The 21,630-nt window shown below is 39.0% G+C and overlaps 1 protein-coding gene across 1 annotated transcript in view; it reads left to right on the forward strand.

Annotated features, from left to right (window-relative positions):
* Nucleotides 1–21,630, forward strand: part of LOC307043774 (ephrin type-B receptor 1-like) — a 105,057-nt gene that overhangs the window by 69,735 nt on the left and 13,692 nt on the right. The window contains exons 10-17 of the mRNA XM_079688576.1: nucleotides 764–929; nucleotides 1,326–1,431; nucleotides 2,707–2,768; nucleotides 2,884–3,081; nucleotides 11,096–11,343; nucleotides 13,363–13,430; nucleotides 13,976–14,123; nucleotides 14,834–14,983. Coding sequence (XP_079544702.1) covers nucleotides 764–929; nucleotides 1,326–1,431; nucleotides 2,707–2,768; nucleotides 2,884–3,081; nucleotides 11,096–11,343; nucleotides 13,363–13,430; nucleotides 13,976–14,123; nucleotides 14,834–14,983 — 1,146 coding nt within the window. The remainder of the gene's footprint in view (nucleotides 1–763; nucleotides 930–1,325; nucleotides 1,432–2,706; nucleotides 2,769–2,883; nucleotides 3,082–11,095; nucleotides 11,344–13,362; nucleotides 13,431–13,975; nucleotides 14,124–14,833; nucleotides 14,984–21,630) is intronic.

Consider the following 21,630-nt stretch of genomic DNA (forward strand, 5'->3'; position numbering starts at 1 on the left):
ACCAGTTTTCATAGGGACAATTTATTCAGAACACACTACTTCCAATCCCATCTGTTTACATCTAACACTGTGGATTTTCTAGAGTACATTTTGTTGGTCTGCTCAATTTGCTGTTGAGCTTTTATTTAATTACACTTGGAGACATGGCTTGGTACTACTTCCCTATAAAGAGCCAATAACAGCAGGTGAAAAAGTACTCTCGCTATTTTCATTAAGTGGTTTTACTTGTCACCTTACTGCTGTGGTACAGGAGTATACTCCTGGCTGTGTCATTACACCATGTCTGTTGTGTGTGTGGTTACAAACTTCTGATCATACCCATCAATGATGCTCGCCTGGACGTGGTGGAGAGTTGAAACTATAAAGCAGCAAGGACACAAAAAGCTTTTCAATCTTGTGTAGAGAATAAGAGTAAAAGTTTCCATTGATTTTCTTTCAGTCGAAAGTAGTTCCAATAAAACACATTCATTCTAAGGGAATGTGGATAACTCTTGGACAATGCTTCTGGAAAAAATATTTGAGAAAAACAAAATTTGATTCACCGCCATTATCTTTCCATCTCAATTTGGACCAACATTTTTTACTGTTAGTTTGTCACACTGAGAATGGCTGGTATACATAGAAATACATTTCTTTAGTATTTGTAATGGAGATGTATCAAATTTTGTTTTTATTTCTTGGAACTGGATCTGTGACTGTAGAAGTGTTATTGTCTGCCGTCTCGCTGTGAAACATATTCATCTCCTTCAATGCTTCCTTCCAGTCCCTGTCCTCATCGCTGAACAGTTCAATGGTCCAGAGCAAGATTCCCAATGTGGTTCTGGAGGGTCTGAGGCCAGGGACCGGATACGTGGTCCAGGTGAGGGCCCGCACTGTGGCTGGATATGGTGCCTACAGCAAGGATATGCTCTTCCAAACGCTCACCGACGGTAAGTGGGTGGGTTGTTGGACGGTGTGTGTGTCACTGGGGGTTTTGTAGCGGAGAGAAAACAGAGAGGAGCACTGAAAAGGGGATGTGAGACATTTAGCAAGAGCAGTATCTCCCTGTGAAGTAGTGTGTGTGTGTGTGTGTGTGTGTGTGTGTGTGTGTGTGTGTGTGTGTGTGTGTGTGTGTGTGTGTGTGTGTGTGTGTGTGTGTGTGTGTGTGTGTGTGTGTGTGTGTGTGTGTGTGTGTGTGTGTGTGTGTGTGTGTGTGTGTGTGTGTGTGTGTGTGTGTGTGTGTGTGTTAAAACAAGCCTTGTAAATGATGTGTTAGCAAGGGAAACTGTATTTTTCATAAATATAAAAAATGATATTTTCAATGTGTCTGTGTGTTTTTTTTGTAGATGAGTATAAGTCAGAGCTTGGACAGCAGCTCTCTCTGATTGCAGGCTCTTTAGTTGGTGGAGTGTGTATCGTATCATTGGTTGCTATTGGCATCATCTGTACCAGGTAACACACACCTACATACTGTACACCCAAACACACACAGATACACATGCTGCATTCACGTGTTTGCCTGTTACATACTTTACATAATTGTAATTGTTCAATCAAAATGTCCGTGAGCAAGGTATTAAATATGTCTTGACGTGATTGGATTTAATAGCGATACTTAAAAAAAGTTTTTAATGTGTGAAAAACAAATCATTTTAAAAATAAGGGTGACGACCAGACTATTAAAAGTGTCAACACTCAGTATCCCAACCATTTATTGGCCCTTTTGGACAGAAAACATGTTGATTGCCGAGTCGGAAAAGCCATTACAGCGTGACAGAGACCAAGCATGCACAGCTACAGGACCCTGAAGCAGTAGCAGCTAAATTGGAATGCTAAGTTAATTTAAGATTGTGAGGAGGATTCCTTATTAGAATATTATATTATAAATATTGTCATGGGATAATGACTGAGCCACATGATCAGGTTGACGGGTAGTAAATGTAACTTGAGTTTAGAATTGTATTAGATTTATAAATACTTTTTCCCAAAATCAAGAATGAACTTATACAGTACAGGACTCATGTATTGGGTTTTGTCTGGTGTATTTGGTCAGCTTTTTGTTACAGTAAACAACATTTATTTTCTTTTTTTATTCATAAGTATTCATAAACTAGATTTACATCCTGCTGCATGATGTACATGTACTCATTAAATAGGACTGTTATTGTAGATTTATCTTAAAATGTATACGGTAATGCATATGAAATGGTATATGTAGGAAAAAGTATTCCTTAGCTTCCTTTTATGTCAATTTGTTTATGATTTCGTAGAAAACAGAATTCTAAATGTAAGGCTTTTGCATTTAAATAATTTATTTTTTATTCCCCAATGGTTTCAAAGTAGATCAGGAATTTCAAAAAATGCTACAAAGTCTCTGTGACCCCATGACCTGCCACTAACAGCTAGTGAAAGGCTGTCTCTGTCTTCTTGTGTGTGTCCATTGAGAGGTTGACACATAAAAAAAAAAAACAGTGCATTTCTTTGGTTCCATCCTCGTATGAAAGCACGGGACCAAAGCTGACAACACAGAACAGTAACAAGCAACCAAATACTAATGCATTCCTAAAAGTCATTTTCCTTGTCTTAAGCAGATTTCTTTTGACATAAAGGAAGACTTTATTTTTAACCCCGTCTCAGCTGAAGAGAAGACAACCAATTATATTTCTAACTTTTTTTCAACATTTTCTTCTCAATCCCCCCAAACCACTCTGTCATTCCTGTGTGCAGGAGGAGGCAGTTGAAGGAGAGTGTGTACGGTGACAAGCTGCAGCAGTACAACGCAGGAGGAGGTACGACCAGCGCTGACACTTTAATGAGCTCCAGCTTTAAAAATGCTTAAACACAACAACTTCCAAAGCAGCATTTATATTTTCACTCTCTTTGACTTTCTTATTTTCTCCTCAGAGGTGACAATGAGGCCAGATATGTTCAGCGGGCCAACCCCTACTGTGACCTTTCCCACAATGTCTGACGGTCATAGTTCACCGGGGGTCAAGATCTACATTGACCCCTTCACCTATGAGGACCCCAACGAGGCAGTAAGGGAGTTCGCCAAGGAAATCGACCCCTCCTGTGTCAAAATAGAGGAAGTCATCGGATCAGGTAGAGACTTTCATAGATGTAGTGTCTTTCACCCACTCTGTCTCTCATGTAGTTCCTGATGGAGATAAAAGATAAACTCAACAAAACCCCTGTTTCGATAACCATGATTATTTCAATGTGTGTCAAATATTACTGTTCCTTCATTCTATTTGCTCACAGCTTAAGATAGAATGAGAACAAAAATACAGTCCATATTCATACCGCTTTGAAGGGAACGTTAGAAAAGTAAACCGTGGTTCTAATGAGACCAACTGTCACTTGAAACAGCAGTTACTCTACAGTAAATGAATGAATTTATTCAGCGTTTGTGTCAATGAGAAAGATCTGGAAAAAGTGCTATTCCAATTTATTATTTTGCTTTATTTTTTTCCTTTGAAGTCAGGAGAGATGTTTTATTCATGCTGAAAACTTTCACAGGAATAAATTAAAACGGTCTTCGTGCATTCTCTTTGGCTTTCTGAGCTGAACTGGAAAAATGCTGTGTGATGTTCGGCAAATGGAGAAAAGTTGGATGTGAAATGGAGTCCCAGAGCATCCTCTGAAACAGTTTTTAAGGGAGCACCGTGTTAGCTGTTTGGTTGGAAAAAGGATGAAAACAAGAAGGGCACTCTTGGTGGTCGGCGGTCGTAGGTGAAAAATAATGTGTGTTTCCTCGTATTGATTCTGATCTTAAGCAACATTTCATATTCTTCCCCTTTCCAAGTTGAATGAAAATCGGGTCGGCAGGTTTTTCTATAACCCTGCTAACAAACAAACAAACAGAAAAACATAATGTCCTTGGCGGAGATAATAAGAAACCAGAAATAAGGACACATTTTACAGCTGCTAAGATCAAAAGCCTTATTTTAGCAACTGATCCCTGCATACTGAATCTATGCAACATCGTCAATCATTTCACTAAAGATGTATTGTCTCCAGGGGTCCAAGTTAGATGCTAAACACACTCACTCTTTAGCATAACATTCATAAAAAACTGAATAGAATGCATAAAACATCAAGAGCAAATATGTAAACATATGCTAAAACCCACCAAACAAGGTCATAAATATGATCACAAAATTCAGTGTGCCTCCATTTAAACCAGGGGAGCATCCACTCATCACCATCCAATCAGTTGTACAGGTACATGTGTTAAAAGAAACAACTTCTCAGATAAAACTTTTTTTCAATAATTAAATTGCATTGAAACTTGGGATTACAAAATACTAGAGGATATCATTAAGCTCTGTAGGTGATATTAATACTTCATGTGGATTCTTGCATCACATGTGTGATAACATATTCAAGGTCTTAAAGTCATAGGTCATATATCATTCATCTCCATGTTACATTTTGAACTCTTTAACATGCAGCTCAATGCCGCTCATTCCAGGGGCAAAGTCACTGAACTGCCTCAGGGCATCAGACACCTAAAGGCCACGGCTCAGTCAGTACTTTTAAGACTTCATTTAAAATATTAACTAAGCTGGGTCCCTGCATTGGGACCTAATCTTGTAGTCCTGTCCTTGTTTGAAAATCAAATCTATTATTATTCTAGTTTGTATTGCACTCATGTTTTTTTAAATAGATAGAATTACCACAGACATTTTCGCATACAGAAAGAAATTCGACAGAAACGACGTATGAGATAGAGTGTAATTGAATTACCTAAAAAATGTTATTATCATTGTTTGGGCAGTTACTCAAAGAAAGTAACACATTACATTACATTACATGTCACTTGTTAGAGGCTTTTATCCAAAGCGACTTACATACTCAATACTGTGGGCAATCCCCACAGGAGCAATTTGGGGTGAAGTGTCTCAGGGACACAACGACATGCTGACTGCAGTGGGGTTTGAACCTGTGCTCCCCTGATCCGAACACCAATGCACAACCCACTGCACCACACGCCTTCCGCATTACAGACTACTAGTTACTAGTAGAAAAAAGAAATCCCTTACTTTACTTATTAGTTACTCACTGCTGAAAGTAATTAGTAACATTACTTTTGGATTACTCTTTAATCACATGAGATGCAACATAAATCAGATGAGAAATAACAATATGAAGTTAAACCTCATTTATGCCCGGATCAGCACAAATCCTTAATCTAATAAGGACAACACAATACCTCTGTTTTTCTGCTCTTTGTTTGAACATCAGCTGGCAACATTTCCTTCACGATGTTTGCTGCGCCTGTTTATCTCTGCTATGTAAAAAAGGGACGTTTGATATAATTTTCTGTTCTCCCGTTATGTAGATAGTCAAAGGCATTAAATGTAATCCAAGTAACAAGATCATTTTTTGCGTAGTCACTGTAATGTAATTACTGCTGAACCAACAGTAACGCGTTACACTACTGCGTTACAGACAGATGTAATCTGATTACTGTAACACTTTTTAGCCAGTTACTCCCAACATTGGTTATTATTAAGTATATAGTTCATGATCTTGTGCAGATCATTTGGAATAATTAGGGATATGTGAGTCATACCCTAAAGTTTAAACCATAATAGATGTAGGATTTAACCCTGTAAAGCCAAAACATAGAAACACTTTTTTTTGACCTTTCAGATGTTGTTGTAGGGAGCCTCTGGAGCAGAAATGAAAGAGTTTTCCAATTGTTTACGTTTTGGTAATTTTTAAGAGAAATCTTGTAATATTGTACTTATGTGGGAGCAGAATTTCTGTATTTCTACTCACATTGTCTGAATAAATATATTGAACAACTAAGGGTTAATTTGCAGGATTGATTGCTTACTTAGCCCTATATCAATATATAGCATGAATAATAATCACACATCAGTCATATTTGTTATGAATAGTAATTGATTAAATAGTAATGCAATGGTCGTCCCAAAAACAGTTCCTTTCGTCGGAAAAGCACAGACGGACGTCACACTTGCTGCATTGCATGTTTGTGTACCTGTAAATGACTTCCTCTGTGATATCTGGACCAGAAAATCAGTATTGGGACTGATAAAAAAAAAAATTCAGCCAGCGATATCTGTCACGGGGCTTGGTGTGTTTATTTGGTTGGGGCTCGATGTCCACATAATCACATAATTTGGTTGTTGGTTTTCTTTGTCCACTTGTCCACAGGCATCTTCATATGCCTCTTATCCGCTCGTAGCAGTGTCACTGTCCTCTGATTCCATCTCAAAATCACTTTCTCCTTTTTGGATGGCATCACATCCTGCACACTGAATCCAGGACTTCTCTTTGCTGGTGGCATTCTGAAATGGAAAAATTAATTAACTAAAAGGAATGCATGCACCACCCCCTTCCAGGTGTCCCGATGCAACAAGCATCTGAATCCTATTTACACATACACTTGAGTCACACAATACTACCTGGCTTAGCCTATTATCATAATAAAAGCAATACCTACACCCATACATGCAGGTAAACCAATGCAACAAGTCATACAATACTGCTTACATGGCTTAGTTGAATACTCGATTCTGATTGGTCAATTCAGAACACGTGACACGTTGTTAATACCGAACCTTCATGCCGATCTAGATCCCTCCGCTTCGCGTCGGGCTCCTGATCAGCCTGTCGGTGTTCTTTTCCCCATAATGACCGTTTCGCAGCACATTATCCCTTACTTATCATAATAAAAGGAATACCGACACATGCAGGTAAACCAGTTCAACAAGTCACACAATGCTGTCTGGCTAATGATAATAGGCAAATCATCATACTAAAAGGGATACATCCAAGTGTCCCAAAACATTTCAGAAATAACTGTTTCTGCCAGAACCAGAGAAGAGTTAAATGTATGTTTTGTAACTAATTAACTGATAAGATACAACTAGAGTTTAAAATATTGCTAGAGATATAATTTCACATTCTGCCATCAGAAATAATGTATTCATTTATTCAATTCTGGTCATAATTCAAAATCTTAACTGAGGACACATTTAGAACTTAGTTATAGTGAATGATCAAAGACATTATATTTATATTTGTTTTCTTTTCCATATGTGAACATATAAGAAGGGCAATCTCCATGACAGGTGCACATGCACCTTTTGACTACCACACTGACCCAGGTATGTAATATTGCAACAAAGACATAAGCTGCTCAAAATCAAATTTGATGAATGTATCAGACAAAAACTGAATATGTACATGTTCTAGACATTGTAATAATAACAAAAAATATCTTACTTGAATCTGACAACTCCAGTCCAATAAAACAAAGAGATGTTGCTCGTTTGAAGATTCGGAAGTTGTGTGAGTGTATGGCCAGAGGGCAGGACCTATAAACACATTGAATACACAATAGCATTGTGAGGCTGAACAAAAGGACCCTTTGACTATTATAAATGTAGTCTTTAAAAAAACAAAAAACATTTGCTGACTTTTTTACTTAAAGGTGGGGTAGGTAATTTTGGAGAAACCAGCTTGAGTGCGCTAGAATTTGAAAATACACAGCCGGAAAAAATCTGCCACTTCCTTACGAGTCCGTCCTCCAACACACACGAACATGCACATGACCAATGAGGGCACGAGATAAGTTTGCACAGATGGAAGGCTGACAGGCAGGTAGGCCATCCAGTTATTTTAGCCGGACCGGCTCAAATGATTGGTCGTGCTTTTTACAGTACTACGGCTTCCACAGATGATATTTTTTTATGGATTTGTTGTCAAAGCACTTAAGATATTCATTGCTATCGGGATGTTAAGAGCATTCCATGGAAGATAACAAAAAGTGTATCTCGAGCCGGTTTCTCAAACTTACCTACCCCACCTTTAAAAGTACTGTTGTAAAATGACAACCGGGGCCCTTACAGGGTTAACTGTAAAGTCATCCCCCAATTACCTTATAACGTTTTTGTTCTACTTTGGCCCAAAATCATCCAATCCCAAATGGCCATGGTGCTCGGGCTGGTAAAGGTCACAACCAGATTCAGACCCTCACCGCTGAGAGTAAGAGCTTTGGTCTGTTGAGCCACTCTGAGAGGCTTTCCGTAATCCCTCCGTTTCTCGCTTTATTTCTCTCAGGGAAAGGTTTCTCACCTCAGCCAGAGGTGACAGAGGAGGGATGAGAACGACGGGGAGGGAGAGGAAAATATGAGCCTGTGTGATATGAAATGTGGTCGGACTTTGAGCCCTTAAACGATTGAATCTCTCCCATCCAGCTGCGATAGAAAGTAAAAGTGTATCCGCAGCTCTTCCTTCCTCTCTCCGACTGTCTCCTTTGTGTTCTTCTTTCTCTATTTCTTTGATACTTCCTCTTATCTTCATCTCTCTCTGTGTAATTCAGCCCCTCTGGAGTTTTAGAGTTTGTTTGCGTATAGAGAAATGCTAAAACAAAGAACCAAGGGGGAACAACACATTGTGGAGCGAAGATAAAAGAATAGATCACCCTAAGGAGATGATAAAAATAACTCACCTCACTCCCTCCTCCTCTCCCTCTTTTCCACTCTCCTTATTACTATCACTCGCATTGTAAGAACTGTGATTCATCAAAAAGCACTTTATTTAAATCCTGAAACACTTGAATTTATGGAGGACCAATGAAATATAACCTGACAGGCCTGTTTATTTAATTACACTGTGTCTTGAGATACAGTGGATTCAAGACAACATTTTGGAATAAAACCCAGGAATATTTTCTAATTCTCATCTTCTCCTCGATTGAATCTATTTCAGAGGAAAAGAAAGTGAGATTTCACCTGAACATGCCTTTTTCTTTTTGCTGTTTTCATTCCTCTGTCTATTTGTCCATTCTTCCTCCCCTCTTTTCGCATATTATCAACACTGTCTGATTTCCATCCTTCTTTCTTTATTCCCAACACACTCGTTCTATTCTCCTTCCTTCTCTTCCCTCCTTCCCTCTCTCTTTCAGCTGTGTTTTAATGAGCGGTGAGATGTGGAGCAGAGATCACAGTGAGACAGGACGACACAGCCTGTCATCCAATTCCCATCACTCATCCATTATTCACACATGATTTATATCTCTGAGATGAGGACTTTTATTTTGAAGCGATATTCAATTTTCATGTCCCCAAGCAGCATATGGCTGCATTTATTTTTACAAAAGACATCTGTTTCTCCAGCTCTGTAGGACATGTTCTGCACATTGAGTCGAAGAGTTCATATTTTGTAACCAACCATGACCAACCAATTTACAGATCAACATCATTGCATTAGAAAGCAATAAAGGGAAGAGACACAACGAAGATAACCTTCTGGAGCTTTTAGTTTAACAGTCCACAACAACAAAACTAAACTATGGAAGGAAATGTGGGGAAAACTAAGTATCATGAAATATAATATTATTTTTCACACCATGGCAGTTTCCCCTCCACACTGTTTGATGTTTGTTGTGAACATAATGCATTCTGGGACACTGCACTGATACGTCCAACCAAGCGGCAACCTCTGGGGTCTGAAAAATAAAGCCAGTGTGAAGTGACTCAAATCGGCATTCTTACTGCCAGCAGAGGTCAACTCCAACTTCCGATTGTCCTATTGTATGGAAGTCTATGAGAAAACTGCCCTTTTGCTTACTTGAACTTTTACTGCAGTTATTGTTTGTAGGACAAAGTGATTTTCTAAATTACTAGTTTAAAGAATGCATTAATACAGAATGATGTTCATTTAGTAAGTGATGGTTTGGTTTATAGTCAAATAGATGATAAAGCAACAAAGGCTTTACTTTTATATTGATAGGTTGCAGTTTGGTTGTTTTCCTATTTTTGACTTACAACTTTAACCCCTTCCAATAAGTGTTTTCAGTTAATGAAGTTACATTTTGTTTGCCCAAAATGTTCAGCTTTCAGTTGTAATTTGCTCCGCTGTGTAATTACTTGTACCGAAAAGCCAACATGGCGACAGCCGTCGAGGCATCCAAACTGTAGTCCACAAACCAATGGGTAACATCACGGTAACATCACTTTGAACATGTTTCATTCATTGCGATGATTTATAGTATCACATTGTAGGGGAGGGGGGATACCCTGACTATTTCTGGAGCTTCTGGAGCCCAATTATCTGAAATTCACACCCTCTTCAATCCAACTGTGGAGAGGTGATAATTGAGCCAGGGTTTTAACTCCCCTTTCTCTTCTCTCATTGCCATTCCTCTTTTCCATTTAAAGTTAAAAAGCGTTAGCAATACTATGAAGGTCTGAAAATGTCCTTCGTTATCCCTGTGTTTGAATGACAATGACGGCCTATATGATTGTCAGCCTTTCAGTGTTACCGTTCGGAAAAATAGGAAAGCATTGTCTGACGATCGAGTTCTGATCAATAATAACACAAACTTAGAGTCGTCAATAACTCTGATGATATCATTATAATGAAAGGTTGTAATACTGTAGAGTAAACATTATAATAGTCCTATCTGACTCCTGCTCACTTCACAGGCAGCAAATGCCTACTAACCTGCAAAGCTAACAAAAACGATGGCATCCTATGTGACCACAACAAAATAAAATTGATGTTTTAGGGCACATGAACAGGGGTAGAAAAGGCTTTTGACAAATTAAACTGCAGGCACGGATTAACCTTTGTTTTATGTACAAATGTGTTTCATTACAGTTGCTTGCTGCCTTTCTTTAACCCAGATCAGATGCGGTGTGCAAAGCCAAATACCTTCGCAATTATAATGGCATTGTCCCTTTTATCTTGTTTGCCACCTTTGCTACAAACCTTTTCTTACCCCTGAGACGAGCTTTTGAGGGGATTCAACTCTGTTGTTCTTTTGGTCTGCAAAAATACCATCAATGTCCCCTTGAGCAAAGCCCTCGACCTCAATCGGCTCGAGCAAAGCTGCTCAGATCAGTTTGAGCATGCAGAGGGCAGCTCCCCCCACTGAGAGTGTTTATGTGTTTAACACCTCTCTGCGGTAAAGGACGATTTGCTGCTTCTGGTCTCATTGAAGGGGGATTTTAATAATGAATGGTCACTAAATGGTTTGAACATCTGAACAGTCCTAAACTGTATGTGTATACTGTACCTTTTTTAATTTGCTCTTAGACAGGATACTTTAATTTCATGATTTTGTTTTCCTCAGGTGAGTTTGGGGAGGTTTACAAAGGTCGCCTGAAGCCGGTCGGGAAGAAAGAGATTCCTGTGGCCATAAAGACCCTGAAGGTCGGCTTCTCTGAGAGGCAGAGGAGGGACTTCCTGTCCGAGGCATCCATCATGGGCCAGTTTGACCAACCGAACATCATCAGACTGGAGGGTGTGGTCACCAAGAGCAGGCCCACGATGATCATCACAGAGTTCATGGAAAACGGAGCTCTTGATTCATTTCTTAGGGTAAAAAACACACACCTGTACACACAGATACAAACAGATATAACTATTTTAACAGTGTACTGCTGCATGTTATGTTATATTGAAACAAATATATTTTCTTAATTTCCTTTTTTTATGTTGTGCTGAGGAAGGGCAGAGATAATTACTCTACCACTGCACTGAACATATACTTTATTCATGATATCTTTTTTTAAAAAGCTGCAAATATCACGTACTTTACACTACTTCTTCAACAATACAGTGCTTTACCTGCTTGAACCACAAATCACAAACATCGGGAATGCAAGGAGGCAAATCTAATCAGAAATTATAAATAAAAAAACATAATATATACATTTATTTTTGAAATAGATAAGACATGTTTAAACAATAGCTTGTGTTATAACATTGATAAAAAGCTTCTTTTAAATATATATTAAGAAAAGCTTTTGAAAGTCCATCCAATAAAATAATGAATATTCTACTAAACTTGATCTAAACGTCTAAAAAAGTTGAGTTTGACCTTTAATTCTTGATCTCGGAAACAGCTAGCAGACTATTTGTGAGCTTCACACAGTCCTCATCAGCAAATTGAGCTTGCTGTGGTGCTTGGATTTGTAAAAGAGTACTTGTAGGATTTATTTATCAAACATTTGAAAACTGGCATTAAAATATTTATTTACCACCTTATTTTGGACCTTTACATTTTGTCAAATTTTCCTCATCAGCATTTTTAGTCTTATGGTACGAATGAAAGCACCGTAATGAGCTTGGGAGTTATGAAACAGCACTTCTACATAGGTGTCATTTTTCCAACAAATTAAAGGTGTTGAAGAAAATATGTATGAATAATGAAGTGACCATTAACATCATGGTTGTGAAATAGTTAAGAAACACTTAAATACTGTACGTGTTCATATGATGTTCTTGCCGAATCTATGAGCACATTTATCTTTGGTCAAAAATCACCTAAACGCCCAAACGGAAACAAAGTTGAGAAGGAATGGTTTTTTTTCCAGAAAAGACAGTAAATCCTCCTCCTCTCTCTCCCTTCCTGAGCTCCTTCCTGCACGTCTGTCTGTCAGTGTGTCCGTCCCTTTGATCCTTCCCTCCTTTCCTTTCTTCATGTTTGGTTCTCACAGCGTGACCCCTTTTGACTCTGAAATCATCCGCTGACTCATTCACGCACACACATTGATCGATCACAATGGTGTTGTTGCTGTCCTTGCGTGACCATCTTGCAGCCTCAAGACCCCGGGGGGGGGGGGGGGGGGGGGTGGTGTGTGTGTGTGTGTGTGTGTGTGTGTGTGTGTGTGTGTGTGTGTGTGTGTGTGTGTGTGTGTGTGTGTGTGTGTGTGTGTGTGTGTGTGTGTGTGTGTGTGTGTGTGTGTGTGTGTGTGTGTGTGTGTGTGTGTGTGTGTGTGTGTGTGTGTGTGTGTGTGTGTGTGTGTGTGTGTGTGTGTGTGTGTGTGTGTGTGTGTGTGTAAAAAAAGGTTTTCTCTGCAGAGGATTAGGCTAGAGGAGCATCAAAAGCTCGGGTTGATGCACAAAGTGAATTAAAAGACAAACACACCACTTCTACTGCAACTATGTCAGCAGGGATGTCAGTGAAGTTTATAAGAGACAGGCACTGTCTGGCCTATTGGGTGAAAAGAGTAAAATAGCATAAAAGGTTCTGGGTTTCGTCAACATGTCTCGTAACAACAACAAGCCTGCAGCTCCTGAAGATATGTGTGCTTTCTGTTGGTTTTTCCATCTTCTGCTGGATAATCTTTGGGTTGCTTTTCAAATAAATGTCTGATACAACCTCAAATTCTGTTATTGAATAAGACTTCAGATTAACCACTTTTAAATGTTTGTAACATGAAACTGTCATCTGGTTTGAAAGAGGTGCTTTAATTCCTTCAGAAATGGTTAAATATCCTATCATGACTTATGTGTAATACTGAATTGAATTGTATGTTCTTCAAATTACTAATGTGAAATAATTCTGATAAAAGAAACAAAAAAACAATCCTGTCACTCTTTATGGTTTTACAGCAAAATGATGGGCAGTTCCCAGTGATCCAGCTGGTGGGTATGCTGAGAGGCATCACATCTGGAATGAGGTGCACACACACACACACACACACACACACACACACACACACACACACACACACACACACACACACACACATGTTTTTATTGTTAAGATGAAGAAGAAACTATTTTCAATCATTATGTAAAATAAGGTTTTTAAGTTACAATACCAATTCTACCATATTGAGATTTCATGTGAATATATATAATGCTGTCTGAGCATGTGTTCTACTTAATCTGACATCAGCAGCTGGAAATATGTCTTTCTCTCACACACAAAAACAAACACAAAAACACACACATACTTGTCAGGCTTTTCAGCTTGAAACACGGCTCTCTCTCTCACACACGCACGCACTTTAGATCCTATCTGTGTTTTATTGCAGGTATCTGGCTGTGATAACACACAAACGTGTACATGTACACAGACATAAAATCCCTTTCCTATTTTATCAAAGGTGGCTGGCAGTGATAACAAACACACTAAATCCCATTAGCTTTTTATAGTAGCCCAGGTAGCTGGCAACGGATAACACACACATCAGAACAATAAATCCTTTTGATGTTCCAGGTACCTGGCGGAAATGAGTTATGTTCACAGGGACCTGGCTGCTCGGAACATCCTGGTGAACAGTAACTTGGTGTGTAAGGTGTCTGACTTTGGATTATCACGATATCTGGAGGAGGACACCTCTGACCCGACCTACACCAGCTCACTGGTGAGGATCCACACGAGGGAAATACATGTGCCCTTGTGATACACTGATGCTAAAATTCCTTTCTTTAAAAATAAACAGCGTCGATTGTATAAATGCAGCAAGATTTTATACAAAACTGGCATAATTGAGTATTAAACCAAAAAAACACAAACTTTGTCATAATTGTTACTATTATATTATGACATTTTAAATGAGCTAGACAGGTAATGTAGAAAGTAAGTCAGAAGCTAAAAGACAAGGATGTTGTAGCAATAATTAATTAATACATTTTTGTTCATCTTAACACATTTCGTTTTACGCACAAGGTGACAGTTGATACAATAAATGAGTGAAGCCTAGCCAAAACCTACCTGTAGAAACCTTTCCTTTCTTTGACTCTAGATCAGCACAATGTCTTCACACTTAATAAAAAAATTGTGGGATAGTTGTATGTTAACCTTCTTACTACAGGCTCAAACATTTATAGTTTTCTTTCAGTACTGTTTGCTATCTCTTTGCGTTTCAAAACGGTATGCATTCACATACATGTCTCTGTATTTTTCTCGATGACCATAATGTTAATATTTAGTCCTCACATGGAGGTTTATGACATGTGTTGTTGCAGATACATGCTGCCTGTGGCCTCTAATTTAGTACTGTGTCATGAGTGTGGAGCTTTACATTGCAAGACTTCTCATCACTTACCCTCGCTTTTTTCCTTTCTCTCACAGGGAGGTAAAATCCCAGTGCGCTGGACGGCCCCGGAGGCCATCGCATACAGAAAATTTACATCAGCCTCAGATGTCTGGAGTTACGGGATAGTCACCTGGGAGGTGATGGCATACGGAGAGAGGCCTTACTGGGACATGAGCAACCAAGATGTGAGTCACTGTGTGCGTGCGTGCGTGCGTGCGTGCGTGCGTGCGTGCGTGCGTGCGTGCGTGCGTGCGTGCGTGCGCAACACAAAGATAGTTTTTTGGGGGGTTTTCATGCTTCATTCATTGTGTTGGGGTTGGGTGTAGGTCGGCGTGTGTGTGCGCGCTCTTGGGTTGTGCTTGTTTGTTTCCTTTGCTGTCTCTCACAGCAGGGTGTCTGCATGTCTAGGAAAGCACAGGGAAAATGAGGACATCAATTTAAGTGTCACAGAAATGTTTGTTCCTGGAACATCCGACCAAAAGGAATCGGGGTTTATTTTTTCCTGTTGATCTTTTCTTCAGGGAATATCTCATTGTCTTGACAACTTTATCCCAATTACCTGCCAGTGGGATCATTTTTCTGCAGCATTTTTATTTTGTATTCCTCTTCTTCTTTGTTGGCATCACAATGATGTAATTAAGTAATTTGACATTACATGTATGCCTTAAGGCTAGCTATTTTAGTAATTATTTAACAAAGAAGGGCACAGTCCCAACAACCTCTGTCCTTTATTTTGGGTGTTACATTTGAATGTTTAAAGCTAAAGGGGATCACGTACAGGTTTCAGAAGATCGGCTTACTGACACTTTTTATTTTTAGGTTCCTATACCTAGCTGAAATGTGATACTCAGATTATAGTTAGTTTTGACTCAAAACCCACTTCAAAGCGCTCCAAATCCAATTTTTAAAAAATATAGATGTAATGGCTTTTACACAGAGGAACCTTGGAATAACGCAAGCCTCCAAAAAAGAAATGTTTGGCTGAAAAAAACCTGCTGACTTGGAAAACGTGATTGGTAACTTCCTTTAAAGGTCACCTATTGTGCAAAATCCACTTTTTCATGTCTTATATACATAAACATGTGTCCCCTCTGTGTAAAGATTTTCTGAATTTTTTTCGGAAAAAAGAGTTGCTCTCCTTTTGCCCTGATCCATTTACATAAAAACCTGTCTGAAAATGAGTTGATCAGATTTTGGCCACTTGTTTTTCTACCATTAGCCAATAACCAACCAAGGTACCGGACTGATGTGATCCACTCTTTTAATGTTAGTGAAGACACGTGCAGCAGCTTTCTGAATCAGCTGCAATTTTCTGATGGATTTTTTTGTCAGCCCTGTGAATACACCATTGCAGTAGTCAAGTCTACTGAAAATTAAAGCATGGACAAGCTTTTCTAAGTCCCGTTTTGACATTAGTTTTTTAATCCTCGATATGTTCTTCAGGCTGTACTCAGCATTGAATCAAAATGCACAATAGCTTTAAATCTTAATACGTTTGTGGCGTTTTGCTGAACAAGATGGTAATCGCCACATTCAGCTGTTATAGGCATGCCAACTTGATGCTCTGCTCACGGATGACTCGATAAGCATAATAAACTTTTAAGATGATGACCTTACGTGTGTAAATATATTTTTTTCTCTGTGGGGGTCTGCCCCCAAAAAACAGTTTTAAGTCCTGAGAAAGTCAAATAAGACGTAAAACTTCACTGCCCAGCCAAAAAAAAGTAACCACTTTGATTAATCTAGCCCAGCTAGCTGGGAACGTTCTCACAACTTTGGCTAGCGTTACCTATTGGTTCTAACAAGGTTTTAAATAAACGTTTTAATCTGATGTTCAAAGAACCTTTTTAGGATGTTTATTTGTTCAAATAATGTTCCTATAAGGTTTAAGGTTAACTAAGACATAACGTTTTAACTGCAACATTCAGAGGATGTTTTGAGGATGTTATTAAGGCCTGAGATGACAGAAAGTTTTTTTATAAAATGTTTCTTTAATGTGATATGTTAACAAAGGTGAAACGTTTTGCCTGCAACATTCTAAGGACGTGTTTTGGACGTTGTTGATGTTCTTTATAAAACGTTCCCTCAATGTTACATGATAACAAATGAAGAACATTCTCCAAGAAACATTCTGAAAATGTTTTCAGGATGTTATTGAGGACTGAGGTTACAGAAAGTGTTTTATAAAATGTTCCTTTAATGTAATACGTTAACAAAGGTTGAACGTTTTCCCTGCAACATTCTAAGGATGTGTTTTGGGCATTGTTGGGTAACACATTAAAGATTTTCTTTATAAAACGTTCCCTCAATGTTACATGATAACAATTGACGAACATTCTCCAAAAAACATTCTGAAATATATTTTCAGGATGTTATTCCTTTTTTTATAAAACGTTGCTGTTATGGCAAATATTAACACGGTCATGGTCAACGTCAGATTTATTTCTAGAGTGCTTTAAAAAACAAACTTGTTGCATTTGTTTGAAAAGGATGTTTTAAAAAAAATCTGATGTCACCATATTTTCCTTTTGAAAAAAACAAACAAGCACGTAATTCATGATAAGCTGTAAGCAGATATTGCATGTTTGCGGTGGCATGTCTGAGTTCCCAGCTAGAAATGTTTGTTACCATTCGTTGTTCTAGGAATGTTTTCAGCGGCACGTTTTATTTTGGTTCCCAGAATTTTCTTCTGAAAGGTAGGATAACGTTCTTTAAAAACATTCTGGAAATGTTTGGTGATAACCTTCTTAAGATGTTTTTGATAACCTTCTTAAGATGTTTTTGATAACATTGTTAGAACATTATGCCCTACTGTTCTTAAAACGTTTTCAGCGGGACGTTTTATTTTGGTTCCCAGAATGTTCTTCTGAAAGGTAGGATAACGTTCTCTAAAAACATTTTTACAATTTTTGGCGATAACTTTCTTAAGATGTATGAGCGCATACATCTTAATAATTGTTTTTGTTTTACGGGGCGTGGTTTGCAATCCGCCCAGCCAATCAGAAATATAGCTCTTTTCTCACAAGAGAGCCGCATGAGAGTCCCTGCTCTCTAGCAGGGACGGAAAAGGGGGTAAAAAGGTTCTCATAAACTAATTTTAGTTCCGGCTCTTTTTGGTGTGAACGCGACATTTCGGAACTATATCGTAACTAAAGTGGGAAAAGTACTCCGGTGTGAACGCGGCTATTGTAACCAAATATCTCTCAGAGGGGCGTCGGGAGTGGCCCCTTATTTTCATCTAAAGTAACAGACAGAGAATCAGCACTTTTGAAACATGACTGAAACAGAGGGGATTATGGGATGCTAAAATGATCTGTTTGGTGTTTGGAGCCAAACACTTCAGAGACATGTTATGTATATATCTGAGACCTATAATATACTGATGAAAAAGAGTATAATAGGGGACCTTTAATGAAATATTTGGAGCTGTTTTGTCCTATTTTCCCTCGTGGACTGCATTTGAAGACACCCAGCTCCACTCCAGCATTTTTTACCTGCTTTCGACCTCATTAAACTGTACTGTATCTGAAGTTTTGCTTTCTTGTTAGCTTTCCCGTTAATGAAGGGGTAATCAGTGTTGAGTTGCCCTTTAGGACTGAATACCAGACACACATTTTAACAAATACAAATAAATCACACCCCCATATGGGTCAGCAGAGAGCGGTTCCCATGTCTAGCTATACAACATCAGCCATTTCTTTCCAATATTTCAAACTTTCCTCCCATCTCTTACCTCCCCCCTGCCGTCTCTCTTCACCTCCCCCCTCGCGGCTTCCCCCCTCATTCCCCTATGGTTGCTCCTTAGCAAAAGAAGCCGTCTGTGCAGCGGTAATGGCAGAGAGTCAGTATAATGACAGAGACAGTTTTATAATGGCACAGACAGTGTATAATGATGGAGAAAGTGTGTGTTACCACTATAGCTAACGAGGGTTTGCCGGGGCATTAACTATGCATGAACCTCACACCCTGAACTCACACATAACATACACACACGCTGAACCATACTCATGTAGGCACACACACACAGAAAGGCGCACACACACATAAGCGATTTCAAAGATCACGGAACGGTGAAATTGTCAGCAGAGCCACCACAGGTGCTGTGTTAGACATGAATTAATCATGAAAGAGACCTGTGATGTTTTACTACACTCGCTGCTATTTTGATTGACAGCATTGCTTAGAGAGAATTTATGCGGCACAAAGTCTGAGAAGTGTATCGGGGTCAACTAGAGTTCAGGCAGCGAGCAGACAAATCCCCGGTGCTGAATTTACAGTGGCAGAAGCACAGCATCCCCCTAGTTTCCTGTTCGGGAGGCTTACTCGAACAATGACACGGGCTGGTAACTTTAAATTCATTGGAAGTGCTTAGAAAGACATTTTGAAGTATTATTTCAAGACATTCTATTGCACTTCGCTTTGTTTAAGGCAGATGTCATTGAAAACGCAGCAGCAGCAGTACAGTCACAGACAGAGCATCAGCTTAGATATGCCCTCAAAAGCTCAAAATCACAGCAAGAACAAGTAGAATTTAAATAAAGAAATTGGGTCAACAATAACAACAAGGACACAAGAGCCACGTCCAAGAGCAAACAAGTTAGCAGGAAAAAGTTTATAAATAGGCAGTGGCAATCAAGTAACAGAAAGAATGGCACATTTTGTCAGGAAGGCAGTATAGGAAATATGTCAGAGCACTGCTGCAGGACAGGTAAATAATGGAAGATAATGAGCTGGTGTGCAGGTAATGTGGTATCATGGGAAAATAATGACCAGCAGGAAATAAACTTTAGAAAATAACAATTTATTGACCTTAATAAGACAACTCCCTGTATTTTTACTTCTGGATTAACATAACAACATTTACTTATATTAAGATGTAAGCTGCCTTCTTGGAATACGATTGGCTTACCCTGATTTAGGGCACAGAGGACAGATTTTAGAAAAACTAGGGGAAGTTATCAAAGAGTGGTTAAATTGCATACAGCTGTTACCTCATTGGTTGCAGTTTAAAAGAGCAGCGACAACCAAGGTCAAAATTGAAAGAATGAAAACGTTCACAATATGAACTTAAGCTTGGAACAAAGACCTATCAAATGTACGGACCTCTTGCGCACAAAATAAGTACAAAAAGTATTTTTTTACAATCATTTTGCAAAACAATGGGGGTTTTGCAATGTGTGACTATTTTTTGACCAGTTGCAGTGATTTGCTGGAGTCCACTGTTTGCACAGCAACCTCATTTATTTTTGTTAAACTAACCTGCTGCTGGGGGAAGCTTCATATTTACTGTGCTGAGAGGGTTGTATCTACATTCTTATCTAATGCTTGTTAAGAAGGCAAATTAATTTGTAATCCAACCATTTACTTTGGGTAGTACTTTTTCATATTCCTAATTATGGATACCTTAGATGGTACTGTAGCTGACTATCAGGCTCCAGACGGTTTTCCATACCGCTGCTCTGATTCCTGATGCTATAGAGATGTTGCTCACCTTACAGTATACACACTGGGAAAGATGATAGCAGATAGGTGATGTGTGAAAACAGCTGAAAGAAATATCTTGTTTGAATCCTTAAAGAGCACAGAAAATGTAATAAGCAATGAAGTTATACAGCAGTGTGAGTTTTAAACATTATGACTATCATAATTAAGGTAGGCATAAATGAGTGGGGGGAAAAAAAAGATTCTCACATTACTGGCACGGTGCGAATAATTAGAGATAATGATCACAGCAATTTATCCTTTATTTCATATTTTTTACGAGTGTTAAGGCAGCTAGTTACTCAATCAGTCAAAGGAGTTTTGGAAATCTGTGATGTTCGGGATAATTACATTCTGCACTCATCTCTGCAATACACAATTCTTGCCTAAAAGTTTTCTCAGAAAAGCCTCGACAAATCCTTATCTTTCTCAGCCAAGCACTGGAATAATGAAATCAAAAGCTCCTCTGTGTAAAACTACCTGCCTCAGAGACATCAGAGACTGCAGCAGGCGTCACTGCTGCTTAGCGATGAATATCTGGATATATTGTGCGATAGCACGCTGTGTCAAGGTGGAGTTTTCATATTTAAATTGAATCCTCTTAACCCTCTATGGCAGGGGTGGCCAACCCGTCAGAGGTTAAGAGCTACATTTTTTCTATGTTGCTGCAAAGAGCCACCTCAAACGAACAGTCACTGATACCGCTTGTTTCAGTTTTTTGTTTTGACAAGATTTCAACCACGTCACTGATGCATTTTTGTGGCATTGGGATATATATGTTTTAAATCCTCTGGAGCAGAGAGAGGAGCTGTGGATTATTGTTATTGATTAATGCATCAGTGTTTCTTAGGGTCAAAAACACTAAACTCACAACTTAAAATGAAAGCGTTTACTTTATTTAATAAAAGAGCACATGTTCAATGTGAAAAGTGACAGTAGTTATAGATTATTTGCAATTTGGTGCTATATATATATATATATATATTTTTTTAATTATGTATTTTTTTTAAACAACTTTTATGTCAGGGGTGGCGCGGGCTCCGTTGGCGGGGCGCAGCGCCCCTCCAAGACAATGGTAGGGGAAACACCGGATAGTGTTTAATCAACGATAGGTTCCCCCCCCCCCCCCCCCCCCCCCCTCAAAGGTGATTTGTCACTGCATCGTAGGTATTATTGTGATTGGCTCTTGGGCCACATCAAAATTAGACACGCTGTCATCCTCTACTGACACCTGACACCACACATACACACGTAGGGAGAGCCGGTGTTGCAGTATAAGTTGAGACATGACAAATGGCGACATTCTATTATTTTCGTCATAGGAATCCGGGGCGTGTACATTGAGGACCCA

The sequence above is a fragment of the Notothenia rossii genome, assembly GCF_949606895.1.
Source record: "Notothenia rossii genome assembly, chromosome: 1".
NCBI lineage: Eukaryota > Metazoa > Chordata > Actinopteri > Perciformes > Nototheniidae > Notothenia > Notothenia rossii.